This window comes from Drosophila sechellia, chromosome 2R, assembly GCF_004382195.2.
Source record: "Drosophila sechellia strain sech25 chromosome 2R, ASM438219v1, whole genome shotgun sequence".
Classification (NCBI taxonomy): domain Eukaryota; kingdom Metazoa; phylum Arthropoda; class Insecta; order Diptera; family Drosophilidae; genus Drosophila; species Drosophila sechellia.
Window position 1 is genome coordinate 17,904,858 of NC_045950.1, and position 24,060 is coordinate 17,928,917.

Below are 24,060 nucleotides of genomic sequence, written 5' to 3' on the forward strand. Positions count from 1 at the left end.
GCTTATTTGCCCGGGTGTTTTTGTTTTTCTTGGCTGTTGCGACATCGATATGCTTGTGTTGTCATTTGTCAGCAACATGGCAAGGATATTTGCAAGTGAAACTCCTTCTCGTCCAGAGCGTTGCAAAATCAACTTTTGGGCATCCTCATTGTTGGTTAGAAAAGTCAAATTAAATTTCTTAATAAGCTAAATTTATGCCTTTGAATTGAAGTTGATTATTGTGTCCTACGTACTTGTCTTGTCACGCAAGCCCCGCCCCCTTCTCTTTTTCATTATCCTTTAAATTTGCATTAATGGCCACTGCGCATCATTCCAATTTTCCGAAATGGATTGCCATTAATTTATTCCCTTTGCAAATTGCTGTGTCATTTAATTTCTCCCTTCCCCCATCTATTTTTTTATTTTTCCCCGCCAATTTGCATTTCCCACTGTGTGAGTGTGCGTGTTGTAATGCATTTTAGTAATTATTTTAGCTGCTTTTCACTTTCGTTGAGGGCAGTCATTAGCTTTTGAACTGGGCGAGGAAAATTGTACAAAATTCTTTTCCAACTCTGCCATAATTTAATTGCCCTTATGACTTAACTAGATGGAAATTAATGATTATTATTTATCAAATTAATATATATTACTTTTTGCGCGACTGTACAAAATGGAGAAATCAGTGTGGTTTTTTTCTAGGCTGAAATTGTTGATGAGATAGGATGTAATTTAATGGATTAATTGCAAAGTGCAACAGTTAATTATGTGATGATAATATCAGCTACTTTGTGGTGTTCACGCGATTTAAAATTATAGCCTAATAATGTTTAAAAGTTTTTCAAGAATATTATTTTGAACTGCAACTGACAACTGCAACGTTTAGATTTTAATTGTGCTTGCTCTTGTAACGCTAACTGGAACATGGAATTTACAATATGATTTTAAAAAATAAACTACTTTACAACGATCAAACGGACGAATCTTTAAACATTTAAACACTTAATTCTGATAGTCTCTTCTTCTCCGATAGTATTGGCCTCTGAACTCGAAAGGTGCACAACAAATCCTGATTGATGCACATCATGGCCCCAGCATTATCGAACTCCCCGCAGTAGTTTGGGGCCGAGAAAATTGTGATCAACTGGCGTTTGGCGAAGAATTCGTAGCCATCCTCGACCACCTGGTGACCCCGACAAATGAGGTTCAATTTGAACCGGTGCAAGAAGGCACTGACCACATCTGAACCGAAGGTGTGACTCACGCCCCTTTCGTTGGGACCCCAGCCCATGATCCGTATATCAGGGTCGGACCACAGAATATCGCATATCAATCCGGATTCCGGTATTTCGATGGGCCGGCGGATTTCCCGTATCTGCTGCATGCTAAACAGATGGGGACTCAGACCGCCGTGGCAACAGAAGATATTCTCCTCGATGATCGCCGCCAGTGGCAGGCAGTTGTAGCAATCGACAAAAGTGCGCCACAACTTCACCGTGTATCGCCTTTTGCACTCGTCGTAGAATCCGTAGAAGTGATTTATGCTGGAGCACTCGTGGTTTCCTCTTAGTAGGTAGAACTTGGTCGGATACCTCGCCTTGAGGGCCAGGAGCAGGGTCAATGTTTCGATGGACTGCTTGCCTCTGTCCACATAGTCACCCAGTAGCAGATACACCGAATCCGGCGGATAGCCGTTGGACTCGAAGTAGCGCAACAGATTTAAGTACTGACCGTGTATGTCTCCTAGTAAATTAATCGGAGCAGGAATCTCCAGCAATGTCGGCTGCATGAGCAGTACTTCCCTGGCCCGTGAACAAACCGCCTCGATTTCCCGGACGGAAATCTGAACCACGGATCCTATCTCACCGATCAGTTTTAGCTTTGCAATTATTTGGTCCAAGTTGATTCCATCGTCGAATTTAAGAGCTTTATTTTTATTCGAGCTGTTGCCTAGTAACTTCTTCATCATATTTTCGGCACTAGGAATTTTGAATCGCAATCATGTGTGGTGGTAAGAAGGCTTTCGTTTCTTGTGCAGCAGTTTGCTGGCTTATTTTTCCAAGTATTTTTGAGAGCAAAATCAAGGTAGAAATATTGAAAATGTTAAATTTTATTTGTTAATCTTTTGGTTGTCCAATTTCCTAGTAAATCCCCCATCAGACTAAAACCATTTAAAAGCCACATTACTGTCATTTCATTCAATCAACTAAATTTGAAGCACCAGTCCATGCTAAACGCCCCCACCCAACCCTTCTGTCCACCCGGAAAATCCCGCCTTATAAGCCCCTCCCCTTTAAACTCCTCGCCCATTGTCAGTCCGCCCTTCATCTTTGTGTGAGCAATCGCATCCGTTGCTTTTATTTTTCAAATCAACATAATGGACACTTTGCCCGACGGCAGCATCATCCAGTCACCTCCCACCCCCTTTTGGCCATCACCCCTCCGGCCATGTCCATGCATACATATATAAAGCAAAAAAAAACAAAAAAAATGAAAAATACAAAGGCAACATCAGTTTTTGGGCTTTGACAGCTGACATAGCGTGCAGAAAGAGAGCGACGCATTTTTGAGTGGGTGGGCCAACCCCACACTCCTCCCCTTCTTGGGGTGGATCAAGCCCCCTGTTTCCCGTTTTCCATAGTCAGTTCTTAAGCCAAAACCTACCGCAGATGCAAGTATACCATCTTCAAATGCACTTTAAATAAATATATATCAATATTCTTGCTAATGATATTTAATAACTGCTAAGTACGAGCGAGGAAACATATATTTTTGTTATTTGATAATTCTGAACAATTTCGAAATACATTTTTTTGCACGTTGAAGATATTTCTGCCAGTGTATGTCCGTCTCTTCGCCACTCATTACACATTTTGCTAACTGCAACACGGAGTGTTGTTGCTGCCGTTCTTGCCTGTTGTCATGGCAAGTGTCACAACAGTCGCCTGCATTTTGTTGATTTTACGAGCATGTGACAGGCTGAGATTCTGCGAATGCATCAACATCAACATCAAGCCAGCCCATCAACCCTGAACCGAGGAATGGAAATTGAAGAGGGGATCGAATGGGGGAAAGTCGGAAGCGGGCTACAAATGTAAGTCGTGTGATTAGTAACGGATTCCGCAAAGGGCGCTGCGGAAAAGCGGTTGGGGGCAGCTGGGGCAGCCCCCAGCACTCGGGCCTAGACCCACTCCCCTTTGAACTTCATCCCTGATCCATCAAGTTGACAAGACCATTTCTGCCCACATATGAACTTTTGTTCTTTGATGAGAAATATTTTGCAAATTGCCTTGACTTTCGCTGTACTTAACTTGCTAAATTTTATCACACAATTTAAGCATTTATTTAAAACATAAAACCACAGGAATGTATAATTATTTTTATATAATAACAATACCAGTTTTTAGATAGCGTATTTACCAGTCGAGATTAGAGTTCTTGCGTTGTGCAAGTTAATATTAAAATGCTTCACATAAACTATAATCTCTGCACTTTTCATTTAGAGAAAGATGGAAAGCGTAGAAGGAGAAAAAGATTAATATTTTTGGATGAGCGGCTTCTGTTTCATGTAGTAAACACAGCTGGACCCATTCTTTCATTTTCGGTGGATTCCAGCTGAGTTTTGCTTATCTAATGCATTTCGCCCCTGCACTTGCCTCTCTCCCTCGAACAGACTTGCCATCTCTCTCTTCTGCTGCTCTTATCTCTGCGGATGATATTGTATTCCCCGCACACATGGATGCACTGAGAATATTTCTACTTAATAGCAAGCCAATTAAATGTTAGCTGTTTTTTTTTTTATTTAGACTTATAAATAACGAAATAATTATCTCAGCCTAGCTTAATAACTTATTTAATTCTTGCTTAAAAAAAAAAGTTATTTCTTTCAGTGTTTCAGCAGTAGCTCCTTCTCCCTTACTCCTTCTGCTTGTCGCTGTAGTTGTTAATTGCTTGCTGCTACTTTCTTCTCTTTCTCCCGTTAATCACTGCACACATGAATGTGGTAGTTGTTGTTGGCTTTGCTTAATGGGTTTTTATTTGTTTATGGATGTATGAGTACTAAGATGAGGGATGCCCCCTGCTGACCACTCCACATCTTCCTGCCTTTCCATATCTACTATCTACTGCCATCTCCCTCTATTTATCTTGGCTAGAGTCGTCGCTTCTGCATTTTCAAGACCCATGGGAATTTTTACAAATGTTTTCAACGACAAGTGCTCTTTGCAAAAGAGCAAGATGGGCGGCTAAAATCTCGAAATTGTTTATACTTAACTGGGCGTGACAGGAAAATTTTTTTTGATTTTTGGCCTCTTAGCTTTTGTTATTAATTATATGTTTGTTTGGCCCTTTGAAGTTTTTGAGATTCGTGAGGGGCCAGGAAAGTTGGGCCCGCCAACTTTTGTTTACATGATTAATCATTTGTTTAATTGCTCCACATTTTGAAAATATAAATCGTAGAATTTTAATTTTACACAACTATTCTATTCTTTTACCTTGAAGCCAAGCGAAACAACTAATTTATTTTAATATAAATATATTGCCAGTACTCAAAATCATTCACATACACCATAGAAAAAGTGTTCTTCCCTCAGCTTTTATAACAAATCATCAATCAAAGTTGTTAAGAATCTACATACATGTATGACAAAATCCGAATCAATTAATTTCTTATAGAAGAAAAAATTCGGATATAAATATCAAATTTCCCTTGACATTTTTTCACCCTAATATGCCCCTGGAAAACATTAAATACATCTGTATACAATCGAAAACTTAATTAACATTGGACCGAAGGGAAATGTCATTTCATAATTTCGATTTCTGACATTTGCCAGGGTGCGATGGATGCAGTTTTTGCGGGCTGCGACTAATTAACACATTTATGGAGTGGCAAACATGATGTACAAATATAGGGAGAGTAGTTCCTACAGCCCTCATAAATACAACGTTCCTGTTTATTGGAAAACCCATCCGAATGACCCCGAGCATTAACATTTGTTGCTGCGTTTGTAAGTATGCACAAACCGAAAGGGACAACTGTTGACATTTTCAATTGTCCTTATTCATGGCGACCCCAAAATGTTTGCTAATTAAGCTATCAAATAGTTGGCGCTTCGGAAATGAAACTGAACTTTTTCAAGTTATGAAATGATGAATTAATGAAGGCTCTGGGCTAAAAAAAAGTGAAAAATATAAATGGACGGAATCCAGAGAAGTTCAAGAGTTCAACGAAGAGATACGGACAAATAAATATACGGACAAAACATGAACGCGGAGACGTGTGCCGCCAAAGCTTTTATAGCTGTCGCCGTTCACACAATGCAGTCCGAAACGAATATAAATCAACTTCTGGGGCAGAGGATCCCCCACCAATTCCCACTGTATGCCGAGAGACAAAAGATCCCGCCAGACAAAAAAAAAAAGGAGAGTGGGAGATAGTTGCTGGTTTTTGTTTATTTATTCATTGATTTTAATACACTGCCGCAGACAGGGGAGTGAAAAACTTCTTGTAAATGGAAATGCATTTTCGATAAACCATTGGAAATTGATTTTCCCCTCGCCAACACCTTTTCACCCCTTCCCCAATTTTCCGACTAATTGTGCGTGCTTGTGTGTGTGACGTTGGGTGGCATTTTCTCGTTCTTTTTTGGAAGCAGCTTTGTTTAGCTCTCATTGATTTCCAGCTGTTTTTCCCGCTGCTTGCTGGAAATTAATTTCCCCTCTAAACGGATTTTCATTGTAATTTTAATATTCCCTTCCTTGCGGTTGGCGCAGTTGTTGGGTGTTTCTTTTATTCGTTTTATGGCTATTTTTATGTTTTAATATTTATGGTTTTTAATGTTCCATATTTAGTGGTTTCATATGACTGCTGCTATGCACACGAATCTCCTGTTTCCGATCCCCTCCCACATCCCAAACAGTTTCTCTTTTATAGGCTTGTTCTGCAACGGAAATTGATCGTAAAACCCACACTGACTCCTAAAAAATTTCACACGCTGAAGGGGAAAACATTAGTTGTCTCACAATAAAGACACTCAACATTTTATATGAATAATGGGTTACTTTTTTAGTAAGGAGTCCTACGTGTTAACTTTATGTATCAAATTAAATAGATTCTGAGACCCAAAATCATTTATGTAGTTTGCTGAAAATAAAAAAATCATTATCCTCTATGTCCGTTCTTGAAGCACTCAATATATTTCCATTTCTTCCCTAGTTGATCCCATCGAAGTATGGCTGCTTCTCCAGTTGTTTGCACTTAGCCAACTGGAGTATAAACAATAGAAGCCGAAGAATAAGAAAATGGAGTAGCTGGCCATAAAAGCAAGTGCAACACTTGATCAGCTTGAATCAAACAAAATGAGGAATAACATTTTCACTCACACTTTTTCGCATTTCCACTCGCTCGCTAACAAGTCAAGTCAACTCGACATGTCGGTGGGCGGAAAAGGGGCTGGAAAAGTGGGCGGAAAAGTGGTCGGGGTGCGGTCGTTGAACGTCCAAGTCGGTGTACTATACCATACTATATGTCTCTGTGCACGCGCGACTTGGGGAGCTGTTATATATTTTCCAAACATTATAGCACTTTACACTTTTCACACGCTAAAATAATATTTTTCCAGGCTGCAGGAAGAGGAGCGGTGTGGCGCAGACTTTCAGAACGAAGTGTTTACTCTACTCCATTTGGCCGAAACAGTGCCGCCTCCTCCTTCCAGCCTCTGCCCTCTCATCCTTTTGAGTGCGGCCTGTGCAAACAGCAAAGGGAAACAAAAGCTGAGGGAGCAGCGCCAAATGTCAAGTAGCCGTCAATTGGACAGGACGACATGGGCAGCAGAAGCTGCCTGGGCGGTGGGAGGCGTTTGGGCCGGAGTCTAAAGAGCCAGTGAGTTGAGACAGTTTTGTTAACCGCAATTGGGCTCACAGAATACTGCCAAGATCCCAGGAACAGGCCTTAATTTTTACACATAGAACAATTTTGATAGTCAAAGTCATTTTATAATCCGGTTCCGTGTTTTCATATCCTCTTTTTAAGCAAGTTTTCTTATAGGTTATTTGGATAATATGGTGTACATATTTTTCCAGTGTATGTTGAGTGCATGCGTTTTTATCCTGGCCGCCTTGTCTTCGCCTTCTTGCACTTCATCTTTCGGCAAACACTTTTACCGTTGACTTTGCTGCCCTCCTGCCGCTTATGTAGTCGGTTTTCCTCGCTTTTCCACGCCTTTGCCCCCCGAAGAAAGCCCGTGAAAGGCTGGCAGAAAACCGCTTAGCATGTTTACCGCTATGTACGTTCGGCACTTGAATTCGCCGCGTTGCGTTAGATCGCCGCATGTGTTTGTGGCCATCAGAACGGCTAAAAGCAAGCGCGCTTTCGCTTGGGAAAGGTGAGGAAAGTTGGGAAAAGGTCGGAAAAGCGGAAAATGCCTGGAAGTAGGAAGTGGTCGGGGGAGTTGGAAACTTTGCCGCCGTCGCTAATGTTTGCTCTGCTCTGTTTAACCCATAAACGTGCCTTAACCGCTCGCGCCGACTTTCCTCAGACTGCGTGTGCTTGTGTGTGTGTTTGTTTGGGTGTGTAAGTTGGGCTTAGGCAAACATTTTTTGCATCGGCAAAGAGTCGCGCACGCAAACACGGGAAATGGGGCAACTCTGTTTGGCAGAGCCTACAGGGTTGCCAAGTGGTCGAAAGTTTTTTCTTTTTGGGCTTTTGTAGTGACTGTACATAGTACTAGTACAGTCAGTACTACTTGTCAAACTCATTAACAAGAATTACGTAGCCCAATTATGCTTTAAATTTTTTTAGCTGTTAGCCAAAATGTTAAATTTGACTTATTCTGTGTTTGTTGTATTACATCTTACCATTCGTTTTCTACAGAACTAGCTCGAAGCATACTCAGCGCTTAAACTAATTGGGAATTCTACGCTTAAAAGAGACTTTTTCTGGATTTACCTTAACTCCGGCTAATCACTTACTTATCTACCCAAATCTGAGGCAATTAATTGAGTTGCACACAACCCATGTCCCCCGTAATCCGAAGAAGAGATGTTGATCTTGACCAGAAGTAAAATCTAATTAATATTACAAAAAACGAACAAAACAATTGAGGAGAAGAAAGGCGAGAGACATCAGCCTCTAAGCCTGGGACGTGTTGATGTCTATTTAAGTTAATACTGATTAATGCTGACAAATTAACTATGAAATTAATCAATGTCCGAGTATGTAGAGCAAGTTGAACAACAGCGGAAAGTCAAAAGAGGCCCACGTTGATAGGGCACAGCTCCACTTCCACTGTGGCGACATCTAGCGGTGGGGGCTGCTGTGCCTTCGAGGGGTCAGAACTACTGTTGTTTGTCACTTGTGACGATTTATCAATGCCAGCATAAATAAAGAAAAGAGAGCATTTCATCAAAGTGTCAGGCAGATTATCAACTCGTCGAGAGAAACTGGGACTGGGCGGCGACTAGAGATAGAGGCAGCGTGTTCAGGCTCGACTTGAGTTGACTTTAGTCCACTGCCTTATAAATGTATGTATGTTCCGTGTAAATACTATAGCATTGTGCGTGTTTGCAGTCCATCACACAACATGTGATAATTCCAGGTTCATCAGCATTATAATCAACATAAAAAGTCAACTTTTGTGCGCCAACTAAAGTATTTACTTATTTATACGGAGTAAGCGACATGTCTGTCCGCATTTACGATGCAAAAGTGAGCATAAAAGTTCCCATCATCATCCCATTCACATTCACCATTTCCCCTCCTCCAGCCCATCCATACTTCTTGAGGATGCTGCTCTGCGGCGGATGGTGATGATGATTGAGCAATGGCACGCAACGACTTTATCTTTATCTTCATTTTTTGGCATCCGAAATTGCATAATTTATTGCGTGTGACAAATCATGAAGGCAGCCGGTGACATTCGTACGGAGCAGGACCAACAACGGTTTTGCATAACTAATTAAGCCTGACGGAAGATGGACATGGAGTTGTTCCAGGTGTCACGGGGATTAATTTAGTCAGCCCATGTAACCCGGATCTTTTGGAGTGGCTTAAAACACGGTTGATGTTGGGATGCCTAAAATGGTTGGCTAAGTTACTTTTATTTCATTATTACTTATTGGAATTGTAACTGTGAACTGTTGTTCTTCTGTAATCCCCTGCTCTATATATGTATACTAACCTCTTTAAAGGCCCCCAGCATCTGCCAAACCCATTTGATATTTAAAATGAAGACATTAGCCCGACAAAAGGGCATCGCAATCTAAATGATGCATGACGCATGTAATTGGAAAGCGCGTGGCATATATTATCGGCTAAAAAGCACCGACCGACCATTGGGTTTAGCCGGTTTAAACAAGTTCCCATAAATTCGATGCCGCTCAAAGTTGTGTCCACTTAGGAGATGTCACAACACCAGATGGGGGCCACGGATCGTGGCAGCGATAGTTAATTGTGACCATTGGATGTCCAAATTTATGGTAGCATTCTCGACGGGCGTTGAGAGAACCCCGGGATGTCGGTTTCTGATATAAAATCTCAAAATTATGGACTGCAACGACGGCAATCGCAGCGTAGATTTCCAGTAATCTTGACCGACATTGGTTGCTGCATAAATTTCGCAAATTATGGTCGCTCACACTGAAAAAGATCCCCCGGCTATGGGTCAGAAATAAAAAATATCGAAGCCACCAAAAACCATCATCCTTCGCAGGCTAATTGAACCAGTAAATCGCAGTCACATTGCCTTGGGCTTCGGTTCGCTTCCAGACGAACCTTCCTTCAGTTTTCCGTGGCTTTGTTTTTCTTGGCCATTTTTGGCTTGACTTTTTCTGCAATTCCAAATCGTTTGCTCCGTTGGTATGCCCTCGGGATTTTCATCTTTGGACACGACTTTGTCGTTCTGTTCTTCGATTTGAAAGTTCAAGTTTTTCCTGACTGTGGGGGATATTCTGTCATATTTTTGGGCGGTGTCATGGATAGGTAGAAGTGGTAGGTGCGAGAAATGAAAATAAATAGAAGGGACAGCGAGTTTTCTGTATATCGTCCACAGCTTTAGCACAAATATAGGGAAAACCCGTTTACATACTTGTGAAAACCATACGCTAGAAGCAAAGAAGGTATTAAAATTAAAATTGGATTATTCTCTACTATCAAAAAAAAAAAAACACACATCCTGCGGCAGAGAACAAGCATGTAAGACAATTAATAATACTTATAAAAAGGACCAGAGATGGGGGTTCCCCTCACCTAAGGGATACAAACCACCCACATATGAACATCATCGTCTAATTCAGGGGTGTGTTTTGGGCAATGAATAATGTGCACTCACCTGGAAGCATTAAGCCGACATTCTTTCCATTTTGTTGAGTTATTGGCTACACTTTCCTTGACTTTCCGTCCGGAGACAGGACCGAAAAATGATTACAAATTGCGCACGTATATTTTGACTTTAATTGAAATTAGGTGCGATAATTAAATGCATTTTTGTGCCCATGCTAAGGGTGCCCTTTGACCCTCGGTAGGAGTGGCTGTAACCATATGGCACATGGTAACCCAAAACAGGTCAGAAGGGTGTGCGTTTTATTTTTGTTGAATCAAGTGTGGTCACTTATGTGGCGATATACATCGAGTTGATTTATGACAGCATATGTGGGCATTTTCGAATGGAGAGGGTCTCTGGAATAAATGAAAGTCAGGCATGAGGCTTACAGCTGCTCAAAATGCTATTAAAAGGTGTGAAACTAGTCTAGGAATAATTCTAAGATGATTAGGAATAATTTGAAAATAACATATTAATATAATATTATAACTAAACTGACTTCTTTTTTTTTTGCAGGTAAGCATATTTTTGGATTTCATTGCATATCCGCACATACAACACACGTAAGTTATTCCATGGAATACCAGATCCAATGATTTGTGAATTCCGCAAAAAAGCAAAGCAAACAAATGGGAAACAACATATTTGCCCTGCAATCAATATCGAATGCATTCTGCTATTCAATTTCCAATTCATTGCCATGCAATTTTCAAATATGTTTGGGATTTTAAATGCGCCTTTGATGTCTGCGTTGGCGCCCCCGATTTTCCCGTTTTCCCATTTCCCGCTTTCCCTCAGTATCCTCATCTATTTTCCATGGGAGTGGTAACATATGCAAACGGCATTTTGTGGCTGCATCATTAACAGCATGGAGCCAGAGGCGTCCCAAGGGGGATTGGTAATGGGGGTCGAGGGTCAAGGGCTCCAGTTCGACAGACAATGGAGGACCTGGCAAAAACAATTACATTTCAATTTGGCTGATGTCAAAATCAGTCTCGAGGCCCCATACCTTAAACCCCCAAAAGTCAGCCACTGGCGGCTGAACAATTGTTAATTGAAAATTGTTGGCAAACAGCGGGAAAATCAGAAAATCAGGGAATAGGGGATGGCTGCATGTTGCATGTGGCCAAAAATATTTATGCATTCAAACAATGCCAAATGAGCACCATAAACAAAAAGAGTTGGCTCAGTCAGCCCCATGATATGGTTAGGAGTTTCGATAAATTATTAAACAGCTGGAGGGTAAATCAGGGGGACGCGGGAGATGGATTCGAAATGTTATAATCATTTTAATGGAAAATATACACAATTTGAAACCAAAAACATTCACTAAACGCAGGTTTTTGGTGTTTCATTACTCGCTGTTTGACACAATATTAAGTGCATTGAAATAAATATTGCAAATGAATGTTCTTTGTAAGCCTTTGACTGCAATTTGTTTAAACTATGTCAGCAATTTCGATGCTCAATGATTTTAACACAAATTACAATTTTTGTCACAGTATTTGTTGTAAATCAAAAAAGATTCAAACTCTATAAATGTGCTAATACCATCAAAGTGAATGGACCAATATTGCTGTCAGTAATCTCAATTCATTAGAAACTGTTGATATATTACTGCCAGATGAAACTGATAATTGCTACCATTAGAACATAATTAAATGCATTTAGTCTGAAATTGTTTTGGGGAATTTTAATAGAAAAATTCCTGCTGATAATATCATTATTTAGACATTTTAATTGCTGTTCATTATAACAAATTAAAATCTGTGTGTGATAGAAATGCAGTGCTGTGTTTTCGAGTGATTTGCAGACTGTTAAATACAAATCAAATCGCTACTAATTATTATATGACCATTTGCAAAGATGCCAGCTTTTCTCCTCTGTTTTTTCTCTCTCTAATTACTTCAATCATCAATAAAACATAAAAGAGCAAACGCCGACGGACAAAAACTAATTTGGCTGAAGAGGAAACTTGGCTGCCACCTGTTTTCGGCTCATCAACATCGCATCAAGATGGCTTGGTTAATGGTTAATGGTCTTTAAGAGCGCATTTAAAACACCAACCCCCACCAATTTTCTATCTTTCGGGTGGTGAGAAGGGGGCAAGGGATTGCAGAATGGTTGGGGATTTTCGATTAGCTCATTTCCGCCTTTCCTTTGATATTCCGGGTAAAAAGAGGACGTAAATTGAACTGCCAAAAGCTTAAATATTTATACAAACTAATTAGCTAAGCCAAATTGAAATTGATCGAAAACTGAAAAGCACTCGACCCTTTGAAAGGTTTTGAAAAATGTAATCTGAAAGATTTTCGCTCATATTTTCATGGGATTTTGCATGAGGAATAAAGCCTACTTTTCACTCCCACAATCTTTCAGATTGTACAAAACATTCTTGCCAAATACACCGAAGCATTTCTCTGCGGGCATATTAGCTCGACCATTCTTTTTGGCCAAACACATTAAATGCGGCCAACAAAAGCTTGGTTACTTTGCTTACGTGCACAGTGGGTCTTAATTAAATTATGACTACGTTAATGTACCGTTACACTCTGCCCACTCCATTTTAGTGGCTTTGCATGTCGCTGCTCATCAGCCACAAATCGCTACGGCTTCACACACACACACTCATAAACATTAACACACACACACATAGGTAACTTCCCTCTCCCGAAAAATGGAGTAATTTTTGTTTCCTTTTCCGGCGCCTTTGTTATTCCGCCCGGCAATGTTGTGTGTCCTTATGTTGACTTCCGTTGCTTTGGCGTTCCGTGTCAACCATTCGAGCCATTTGAGCCATTTGGCGAAATGTAAATAAAGTAATTAAAGTAATAAAATTTGTTTTAATGTTGCAAACGCGCGGGCTAAGTTCGGTGGAGGATCCTTCGGTGGAAAGGTGATAATTACGCTTATTTAATCATTTATTATGGCCATTTTGATGTGCTTTTTTCGCTGTCACCCCGTTTGTGTGTTGGCTATCTCCACCTAATGCTTTCGTTCTGCTTTTCTCCTTTTTGCAATTGTCGATTAATTTGTTTATGGCACGAAATTGTCGCGTTTATCACGTAGCTCACCTGGCAATTCATCACCTGGTTTTGCTATGTTCATATTTTTCCTTTCCTTTCGCCTTTGTTCAGTAGTTCCTTATTCAATTGTGGTTTCAGTTACTTAGCTTAGATACCCTATAAACAAGAAGGTTTAAATTGTTGTAAGAAGTTTAGTAATCTTCATTAAGTTTCACCTCGTTTTCCATTTACCTTATTTACTATTTGTTCAGAGATACATCAATTAAATTTCCGCATTTTCTGCTTATATGAGTATTTTAATTTAAATAATAAAAGCACTCGGAAAAAATAGACCCCTGACCAATCGCCATGGAAACTATTACCCCAAAGTTTCGCAGCGCATGCAGACGGATATAAAAAACAATTTTAAATTAAATACCAGACAGCACAGACAACGAAAATAGAAAAAGAACTCTAGACCTCCCCACTCGGAAAATAAATAAAAACAGCAACAAGCGAAACAGCTTCATTTAAATGGCACGCAAGGGCGCCACTTGAGTCCTGGACATGCTCTAAAATCCCCCAGCTCCAACTTCTCCTCCTCCTCCTCCATATCTCCTCTGTTCTTCCATTTCGCCCAATCTGAACTTCGGCAGACAGTGTAATGAAAAAACTTCTCACACTTTGGTCAAAAAACAGAGGCAGAATTAGAAGTGTAGGGATGGCAAAAAAAAGGGCAAACAAATGTCTAGGGCGCGTATTAAATAGTTGCCATTTTTTCGGGATTCCCCTTCCAATGCTTCCTTTTATTTTTTCTTCTTTTCGCTGAGCATCCATCCACGAGTAAATAATTTTCAGGTTCAAGTGGCATAAAATTCCATTCACTCTCCCTCTCGTTTCCTACAAATTACAAGGTCTCCACACCCACCCACTAATTTGCCCCCCTTTCCGCCCAAAGAGCCCGCATAAATAACGCCATTAAACATGTTCGGAAAAGGAGCCAGGGGATAAATGGAGGGGGGGCTATTATTATTAGTGGGTGGACAAGGGGCGTAGGTGGGCGATGTGGCCCCCCTGCGCTGTTTCAGCGATACATTTTTATCTGCCGCCCATTTCAAGTTTTCTAAACAACATTCGGCTGGTATGCACTGAGAGAAATAGTTTAGGAATACTAGAAAAAATCAGCCTCACAATTTGTATCTCAGCTTCAAAAACGCTGGCATAATTACTTCAAATTTGTAATACTTTATAGTGATAACAAAACAGAAGTTCGAATAGTTGGAGGTATTACACCCCTTTCTTTTCAGTGTCCTGGCAGCTTCGGTTTGGTTCTCAGCTTTCTCCAGCATTTAGCTCTGCCATATATCAAGCTATCCAGCTCATGTGTCTGAGCCCTGTCGTGCGGTTGCCAACCGGCAGTCGGCCGCCTGTTCAATGTCCTGGCATCCTGCTCCTGTTTCGTTTGCTACTCCTGTTTCTGCTCTTGTATCCGTATCCCCTGGTTTTCCCCTCGAGTGTGCCTGTGCCTGTTCCTTTTCCCATTTCCCATTTCCCCTGCCAGGCTTCGGCTTAATTGCCAAATGTGTTTAGGTGCGGTTTCGCCTTTCCATTGTACTCGCTCCTGGCCGTGTGCAAGCGCTTTTCCGCCCAGCAGAATTAAAAATAAGGCATCGGAAAAACAGGGAAAATGGGAAAAGCTCAGGGGACGGGGGTCATGAAAGGCCATACAAACAGCTGAGGCCCTTTATTCGATACATCGCACAAATTTGCATGTTTCGGACGGCCCAATTCACGTTGAGCCGAGCGAAGCTTTTGAAGTTTTATGGTTGCCATTTGATAACTTGGCACACGAATGGGGAGTTATCCTGAATGGCAGGGGCGCTTGCGAAGTATTACCAAAGATTCGATAGGGGGGAAAATTACGATTGTATTGGCTTCGTTTTTTTTTTAGAGATTTTTCTACCAAATGTATGGCGATTGTTTTATAGTATATAAAGTCCTATGCTCCTTTAATGATAGAAACTCTTGCCTTTCTAATTAAAAATGCATTCGGACTCGTACATGCTCCTTTTTACTGTATACTACCATTTGTTTACCTTCAACAACTCCGCCCAATAGAGGAATAAAATTCTAGCATTGAAACACTAATTACCGTCGGTTGGCACACCCCCGCAAAAGAGCCACGCCCACTGCCCCGTTTTCCATTCAGCTTGGACACGCTTTTGTGGTATTTGATACCCTGCAGTCTAGACCCGATAATTGTGACCGAGTTTCGGGGTCACTCTTGGCCAGACTTGGACTGCAGATGCTGATATTGTCTGGTTCTTTGGCTAAACGGAAACACTTCAAAGGCTAAGAGGCCGAAAAATCCGTAAGAAATATGCAAATTTTCCCAACTCACTCTTGATTTGCCGACTTTCGTGTGGCGCTTGTCGCTCGATTCATTTCAATATGTGCCGAGGGTAAATTATGAAACTCGGGGCGTTTCACTTGTTAAAACAAATTATAGGTTTCGTTTTGATTATTTTGAGCGTTCTTTTTTCCTTCGCCTTTTGAGGTAGGTAGGCAGGCCCTGGTGTATAATAATACGAATTCATTTGCATATTTTCCAAGTTGAGGGAGCGACTTGTCAGCTGCGAGCCATGGAAAACTGCTGGGGGGAAAGGAGCGCAAGTAAATGAAAGCCTAAGGGAAGTAAGATTACTGACTTTCCCATGCCCGAGAGTCCTTTAAATGGGTCAGAGTTCACAAGAAGTTAAAGACGTTGTGGTTTCCTGCTTCACTCCCGACATGTGTGCCTCGCACTTAAGTCCATAAATCGCCTTTTCATCTTCGATCCGTCTGTCACTGCATCGGCCCACAAATGTGTCAAACCGAAGTCAGATCAACAGCACTAAGCGGCATATTAAATGCCATCCATTGAGCAGGCAATTGAGGCACTCTCCCAGCCGACGACTCATTTAAACTCAAAACGTCAGATTATTAAACTTTGATAAGGCGCACTGAATCACATGTACTCGTTTGTATTTCATATGCCCGAACGCAGATACCCGTGGGCAGCAATTGAGGATGAGTTTCCAGAGTCTCTGACTTTGAGCTGGAGTTCAACAATTCCTTCTTCATCCGCCGGCTCAGCCACTCAGTTCACTCAGTTCAGTTCCTTCTATTCGAGATGTGTCGATTACAATGGCAATTTCAAGCCGTCTGACGTCTGATGAGGATCATCGCGCTCACGAGGCATGAAAAATTATGGCACGTACTCTCCCGGGTAGATTTCCCGAAATGATAATCAAGAAAATCATACACATATGACTCCTCCTTTTGCCAGCGATATGGAAATAAATATTCTGCATTAATGATGATGAGCCGTGGCGAAAAGTCTTAAAGGTTCGAGCAGAGTCTTCATCACTGATAGGTCTTTTGTTGGAGGTTTCGCCATGGGAATGTTTCCAATCTCTCTGAATATAATGCGGTTACATTTGAAAACTTGCACTATAATTATGCTTTATATCTATTAAATTTCTTATTAACATTTTTGATTCAATACCTCCCCTCATAAATATTCCCATAGTTATCCCCCGGCTAAACACCTCTCCATAATCTTAGAGCTTAGTTCCCGATGCCCATAATCGAATCAATCGATTTGGGGTCCAACTATGACCACGCCTTCCCCTTTCACCCAAACTTAATATAAATGCAAATTTAAGTCAGGAATTGAAGAGAGTCTGAGTCTAAGTCCGAGTCCGAGGAAAAGCGATGCGTAGCAAATTCAAAATTAAATGAAACGAATCGTTGGCTGGCCTGGCTTAGTTTGTGCGTCTCAACTCCGACTTTTTCTATAGAAATGCATTAAATTCTGCTGCTGTGGAGGAAAAGATTGAGAGACGACGATGAAATATGCGCACAAATCATTTGGTTGGGCTGGGTTTGGGTCTGGCTTTTTATTTTGGCCAGCAGGTAGACAGATAAAGCCTTGCCAAATCGAAAAAGCTGGATCGATTTAGCCAAAGTTTACAGTGGGCAACTTTAAACAAATATATATGTGGGTGCCCTACTTTTGGCTAAGAAGATTACCCACTGTACAAGTTTCTGGGCCTTCAATTGTAAAGATATGATTGTAGGCTGTTTAGCTGGCTAGGTTTTTAAGTACAACAAGTTGGTTTTAAGTATTGCCAAGCAACCACTGTAAAAAACTATCTTATTTTGGCTTATGCAAAGCCAGTTTTATCTGATTAGGCCTATGCCCCCACAGACTCCCCCTCGATTCGGTTTCGGTTTCGATTTCGGCTTTATGAATTCTCTGTTGAGCTTTGGTTACGCTTTTGGGCTTTGGCTTTGGATATGGTTTCGGTTGTTTGTGATTCGGTTTGGTGAGCGTTTTCCTTTCTTACGATTTCATAAGCCACAAAAAGCAGGCACAAACGCATCGTTAGCCCTGTTTTTGTTGTTTGCCGTCGATCAAAATGCAATCAAAAATGTGCGGGTTCCTCGTGGTCGAAAACTCCTCCCTTCCTTGAGCCCACCACTGTTCCTCCGGCTACTTTGTTTGATTGTGTCCGGCACCACAAAATAGTTTTGTTGCTGCCTCGTAAAGATTTCTATCGCAGACGATGGAGAGCTGAATGGGGAAAATCTGAGGAAATATAAAGCTGAGTTGGCCTTTTCTCTTCGTTTTCCATGGCTTATTATTTATGGTAAGTGTCTGTTTGGGTTTGTAATTGATTTTTACAGTTCTCGACTCTGCGGTTCCCCAAGAGTTATAAACTCTGGCCGAGATCGGTATCAATAGTGGTTCCAATGGCGTCATAAATAACGTCTTCGAGCTGCTATTGTCTATGTGATGGAAATGGTTGAATATCGGTTTTGAATTGTGGCTCTAACGAATAAGCTTGGTACGTTTTAAAATGCTGGAATCTGTTGCCAAAGATATTTAAAGACATTTAACTTTTGAAATAACTTCAGCGAAGTATCTTATCTCCATCTGCCCTTTAAATCGCGTAGAAACACAAAGACGATACCTTTTCGATCTTAATTGATTTCTTAAACTCGCTTATCTTTGAACCGAAACTTCAAACATGTTGCACCATTAGTCCCATTTTAAATACCCAAAAACCCTCTAAACTACATTCAAAATGCATTAAAAGTGCGGCAAACAGAACAAAATCGAGAGAGCAGCCAAAAATAAAAAAGAAACGATATAATCCAATTAATCCTTAAACGTTTTTTAAAAGCATATAATTTAAACACACGCCGACGCTAAAAAGCGACAAAAGAAACCGAAGCGAACCCAAAAAACCGAAAAATACAGAAAAACCGAAACAGGAACACACCCAAAACAACAATGGTACTCGGTGTGGAGCACGACGACCAACAATGCCGGATTCGATCGGGGGATCTGGGGATCCAGTGCGCTATGGTATGGTGTGCTATGGTATGGTGCCTATATGGCCTCGCTCCGTCCCGTTCCCACTTGCCGTCTCTCTCTTTCAGAGCCCTCTGACTCACTGATTGCGATCGGGAGCGGAAGGTGCGTGAACAATGGAAACAATCGAACATAATTAGGCTAAAGTGCTGCGGATAAAGGCGACTCCTTCTCCAGCCTTCCACGTTCATAAATAAAAACGACAACGCAAATAAATTGTAGCGAATTTTTATAATTAATTGCATTGTCGTCGTCGGGGCTCTCGTTTAACCAATCCGCCCAGCAAGGGGTTAAGCAGTTTGCCAGTAGTTTTTGCCGATTTCCCGATAATGCCGCACACACAGTAGGCGGCAGGGTAGTAGGGGCGTGGCAGCGATGAGGGGGGAGCGAGTTCCTGTATTAAAAGCGCATTAACAAATCCCCTAATCAGCGCTGGCAAATCGTCCTCTGTGGGTGTCTCTCAGTGAGTTCCTTTGATTTTCCACCGCATCTGGCATCTTAAGGCAAACCTAAGCTCATGCATTTTCCTGTGGGTTGCATTGATTGAATGATGGTTTAATGAAGAAGAGGCAGCAGTTAATTAGAGGATTAGTTTCCATCATTAAAAAGCGTCGCAGTGAGAGGTAATATCTCCTGCATATTTATATTATCTAAGTCAGTGCTGTACTTTATTGAATTCGTAGATATATTCAATAATATATGCTTATTAATTTCTACTGTATATTGAATACATTTTACATACAGCCAGTTGAAGTGCAAGGCAAGTTTTATCTGAAGTAAATATCCTTATAGGAATAAGCTTGAGATTGGGCTGCCTTTCATTATATTCATGAGCTCTGAGAAATAAATGCAGGCTATCTAGCTGTCTATTGAACTAGTTGGTAATAATTTATTGATTTCCCTCTACGACCAGCCTGCTATTGACCCAAAATTAATCTGCCCAGAATTATCTCAAAAGAAGGAAAAGGCAATTGTTCGGGGGACTTTGTTGCCACCTCGTGAGTGGGCTTGGTTGCTCATTATGCAAGTGTATGTATGTATGTGTTCTAGGCCACAGATCCTTCATGTGTGTATATAATATTACTTCTGCCTGGCTGCCTTAATTCGCCTACTTTAGTGAGCTGGTTGTTATGTACTTTTCCAACTGCCGCCATGCCTTTCGGCTTTTTCCACTTCTTGTTGGCTTAGTTTCCTGCTTGAGCGCATTTTCAGCCGTCAAAGGCGGCCTTTGAAGTTAATCCTACATATAGACTCACACAAATGTGACCCGGCCATGCCAGTCTACTATAATTGTGTTTTAGCATTTAACTTTGGCTCCTACTTTTTCCTTTTTTTTCTTCTGCCTATTTGCCCTACCAATTTTGGTGTGCGCTTCTTTTTGACTCCCATTTCGACTTCTTCGGGCCATTGTTTGCCTAATTTTCTGCCTGTGGGGAATAAAAAAAGGGCGCCTGTAACTCCAAATTGGGTGATAGATGATTTGAGCTAAAGAATGAGTTCAAGTTGCTGTGAAATGTATGGGAAGTCTGCTCTCGGCCTTTCAATTAGTTCAAAGAGTGAGCCAAAGGTTGGTTTTTCTTTAAATGTTTTGCTTAAATTTAAAGATGGTTTACCTTCTGCCCATGTGAGTTTCGTTTGCGTAATAATAATCACCACTTGAATTCAAATTTGTGAACAGAACTTCGGCTATTTTTTCTGTATCCGGCGTAAGATAAACACACTCCGTCTTAGCCATATGGATATGTTTTATAGACCACCTCATTTTGGCCATAAAAACCGCAGCAGCTGTTACAGCGTATGAAGAACATTTGGCAAATGCCACAAAAGGCGGCGCGTTGTGCCTGCAGGTAATTTATCTAATAAAATTATTATTACCATATATTATAATAAATGGGGCTTAATAAGTAGGCTAAGATATAGGGAGACGCGTCGACTGAGGCAGACAGATTTGCCACGGCACCCCTGCCGTTTTTCCCCGACTCTTCCATTCGCCGCCTCAAAGGAGGCTGTCTTGTCGGTCACGTGCCGCTTTCGCAATTTGTGGCGGCGTCTCCGGCGACAACTGGGAAAACTGGGAAAACCGCACAAATGTCTCCGCAGCTCGGCCACCGAAAATAGCTAAACAATTTGAAAAGATGTCGCACAATTTGACGACACAAACACGGCAGCTCGGCATTGCCACAACCATGTAGACGAGACAAACGACACGGCGACGGCGCATTTGAAATGCAAAGTAGGCGACACCCAAAGACACGCCCCCTTTTGGGGGAGGGAAATATAGTCGATGTCGGAGCAAATCGGTGGAGCAGGTCTTTGGAAGCAGCTAGAGTCGCTTAATCAATTAATCACGTTTAATTAAAGTCAGGATGTGGGATCTAAAGCAGAGATGATACGTAGGAAATATGGCTATTATTAATCATTAACATGACCCGCAAAGAATAAGAAATGTAAGAATCAGTTGAATTTGCATCTAATTGATGTTTGTTGCCCAAGTGATTACTTACCTTAACAACTCTTCCAATTCGAAAGATATTTTAAGGCCACCACCCAACTTAGTAGAAAGGTGGGTGCTACAAATAGCTTCATTTGGTCCAACAAATTTCTTTGACCAACGTAGCAACCCACCCACAAGGCTAAAAAAAAAGGGTAAAACTAAAGCCAAAGCCAACAAATATTCATGTTAAATTTGATGTTGTACAACATCCAGAATGGGAGCACACAATTGAAATGGTGCTTAATTTTTTATGGCCATCGCAAACACTCAAGTCAAACAGGCTAACCACAACAGCACGAGTATCCTTGACAAAGGGAGGGTGCCATAGCCAAAGGAAAAAACAAAAAAACATTTCACTTTTTTCTGGTTTCTTTGGGTGGTGGTGGTTGGTGAAATTCTTTTGCAACCGCTACAATTTTGCGGTTTGTAAAACTTTTGGCCATTCTACCTTTTTTCCTCCATTTTGCTGCTTTGTTTTGGATTTTGTTTGCTGTCCGCTGCTTGTGCCTTTTTCACTTGTTTTCCATTATTTTGTTTGCATTTGAATTGAAAATTAGTATTTCGAGCACTTTAGCTTCGACCCCGCTGTTTGTGCTAATTTATCATGCAACGTTCTATTGGCCCCAAGAATTTTTCACTTTCCATTTCCATTCTGCTGGCGAAGGGTTTTTCCCGCCCCCACCGAAGTGTTTGTTTAGGGTTTTCTTACATAATTTTATTTATGACATGTTTGATTGGGTCCTTCAATGTCCGTGGAGGGGAAGACAAACAGTTGTGAAATCCTTACAAATTGGGCGCTCCTCTCGAGCCGTTGGAATTTATGCCAGGACATGACTCAATTGCAGTCAAGTCGCTCACTCAATTTACCAGAACGAACAGAACTTTACAATGTAATAAAGTCCACGGGCCGACGTGCCACTCAGCAAACAGAAATAAACACGAAACAGTAGTGGTGCCCTTGCCACCACCCAGCATTTCCCCCTTTTCCCCCGTGGAAAATCCCCCACAGGCCCCACTAACTAAGGTAGACCGTGCCCCAGAGCCTGCGCAGACATCGTCGACAGCGACAACTAATAAGTTCCTAATTTAAATAAATTTCTACTCATAAATTAAAAACTAAGAGACAAGGACAGTGTGTGCTTGTGTGTGAATGTGTTTGTGGTGTGTGTTTGTGGTGTGTGTGTGTGTGGGACAGTCTGGCTGTCAATTCCCTTGGGTTGGCAAAAGATTAAATGGCTGGAATAAGTTAAAGTAATATGTAAACATTACGAACTTGCAAAAAAATATTATAAAGGATTTTGAGAAATAGTAGAGAAAAGCTATTTTATTTAGCTATGATAAATAAAAGAAAACTCTATGGGTATTAACTGTAACTTATAATAATCTACTTTTCTCCTCATTAGTCAGAACCAAACAGAAGAATAACTTCTAGCAGTAATTTCAATTATTCCAACTGCCTTTTGGGATGACTCTAACCAATTCGAGCTCCATTATAAAGTTAATCGCAAGTCGATTTTCGTCTCCTTCTGCTTCAGCTTCGATTCATTATCCTGCAATGACCAAAACTATTTACAAATTTTTTTAACGGCTGGCCAAAAGCCGCGCTCACGCATCGAAATCCGACTTTATGAGTGTTCTATGGGAAGACGCAATCCACCGACGAGCCGCACATAACCACATAAATCAGTTTCTAGCCCCGGCAACTGTGCGCTAAATGCCGTGACAGCCGCCAAGGAGCTCCAAAGTCCGAAAACCAAACCCAGCACAGTAAAGCAAAACCAAAAGCAAAACCGAATCCGAATCGGTGGCCAAGAATCCAGCAAACGTCGTAGATACGTGAGGCTCGAAGGAAAAACTTTGGCGCATACCAAAAGTCAATGAGCTATTGAACGATCGATCCGGCGCGATATGGAGGCAGAGGAGCAGCAGCCTCCCAAAGATGGTCATCTGCAGCTCCGTCCAGCTCCATCTACTTTGCTCATCCGCCGAGCGGAGCAGGCACAATTCACATTTTTGCTACGCCGCATTTTTAGCCAATTTAAAGTCTAATTTAAGCAGGCGCATTCGCAACGCACGTAGAGAGGTGAATGGGGGTTCCGCAAAGGATTGATCTGGTCTGGCTAATTTTGAGCACGTACGCATATAAATTTCATCAAAATTCCGATGGAATAAACGCTTGTGCGTTTAAAAAGCGCGAATCTTTTTTTCTGCCAACCGAAATGGACATTGCACACGGGCGCACATACGAAAGAAGTACAAAAATTCATATTAAATTATGGAAAAGGGAATTTTTTGGAAAAAGGAATACCTCCGCTTTGTTAATATTGTTTTTGTCTGTATGCCTGCGCTTTTTGTCACTGAACGCATAATAAACATGTTTATTAACATTTTTCGCCGGCTACCAGGCGAACGAACAATAAATTAAGAGCGGATGGCGATGGCAAGACAGCCTTCTGCAACATGTTGCACGCAACATTCATCAGCGCCACGGGCGAAAAAAGTCAGCGAAAGCCGTGGCATATAAATTAAAAATTCCAAAAAGAAGCCAGAAATGAAATAATTATTTTTGGGCTGCGCAAATTGAGGAATTTCTCAGGAAAGAATCGAGATGAATATGACGCAAGTGCTTTAATTTCCATTATTTCTACTCCACAAAAACCCAAAAAATATTCAAAACGATTTTTCCAGCTTCAAAAATGTGGCCAAAAAAATGCAAATTAAAATGGTAATTTAAAAAATTTTTTTTTTTGGATTGCATTATTGCGAGAACACAGCATCGTTGAATGATTCAAGCTTGGGGCCATCGGCGACTTGATTTAAGAGCCATTCGATACGACTTTCCGT

The 24,060-nt window shown here is 41.2% G+C and overlaps 2 protein-coding genes across 2 annotated transcripts in view; one reads left to right on the plus strand and one right to left on the minus strand.

The window, feature by feature from the left end:
* LOC6620711 (leucine-rich repeats and immunoglobulin-like domains protein 1) overlaps positions 1 to 24,060 on the plus strand; it is a 73,824-nt gene that overhangs the window by 8,488 nt on the left and 41,276 nt on the right. The window lies entirely within an intron of this gene.
* Positions 827 to 2,639, minus strand: LOC6615454 (serine/threonine-protein phosphatase alpha-3 isoform). The gene has a single exon (XM_002039798.2). The coding sequence runs from the start codon at positions 1,943 to 1,945 to the stop codon at positions 971 to 973; it is 975 nt and encodes a 324-aa protein (XP_002039834.1). The 5' UTR covers positions 1,946 to 2,639; the 3' UTR covers positions 827 to 970.

What these genes read in the sequence shown, in the direction of transcription:
- LOC6615454 (XM_002039798.2), bottom strand. Translation starts at nt 1,945, where the DNA reads ATGATGAAGAAGTTACTAGGCAACAGCTCGAATAAAAATAAAGCTCTT.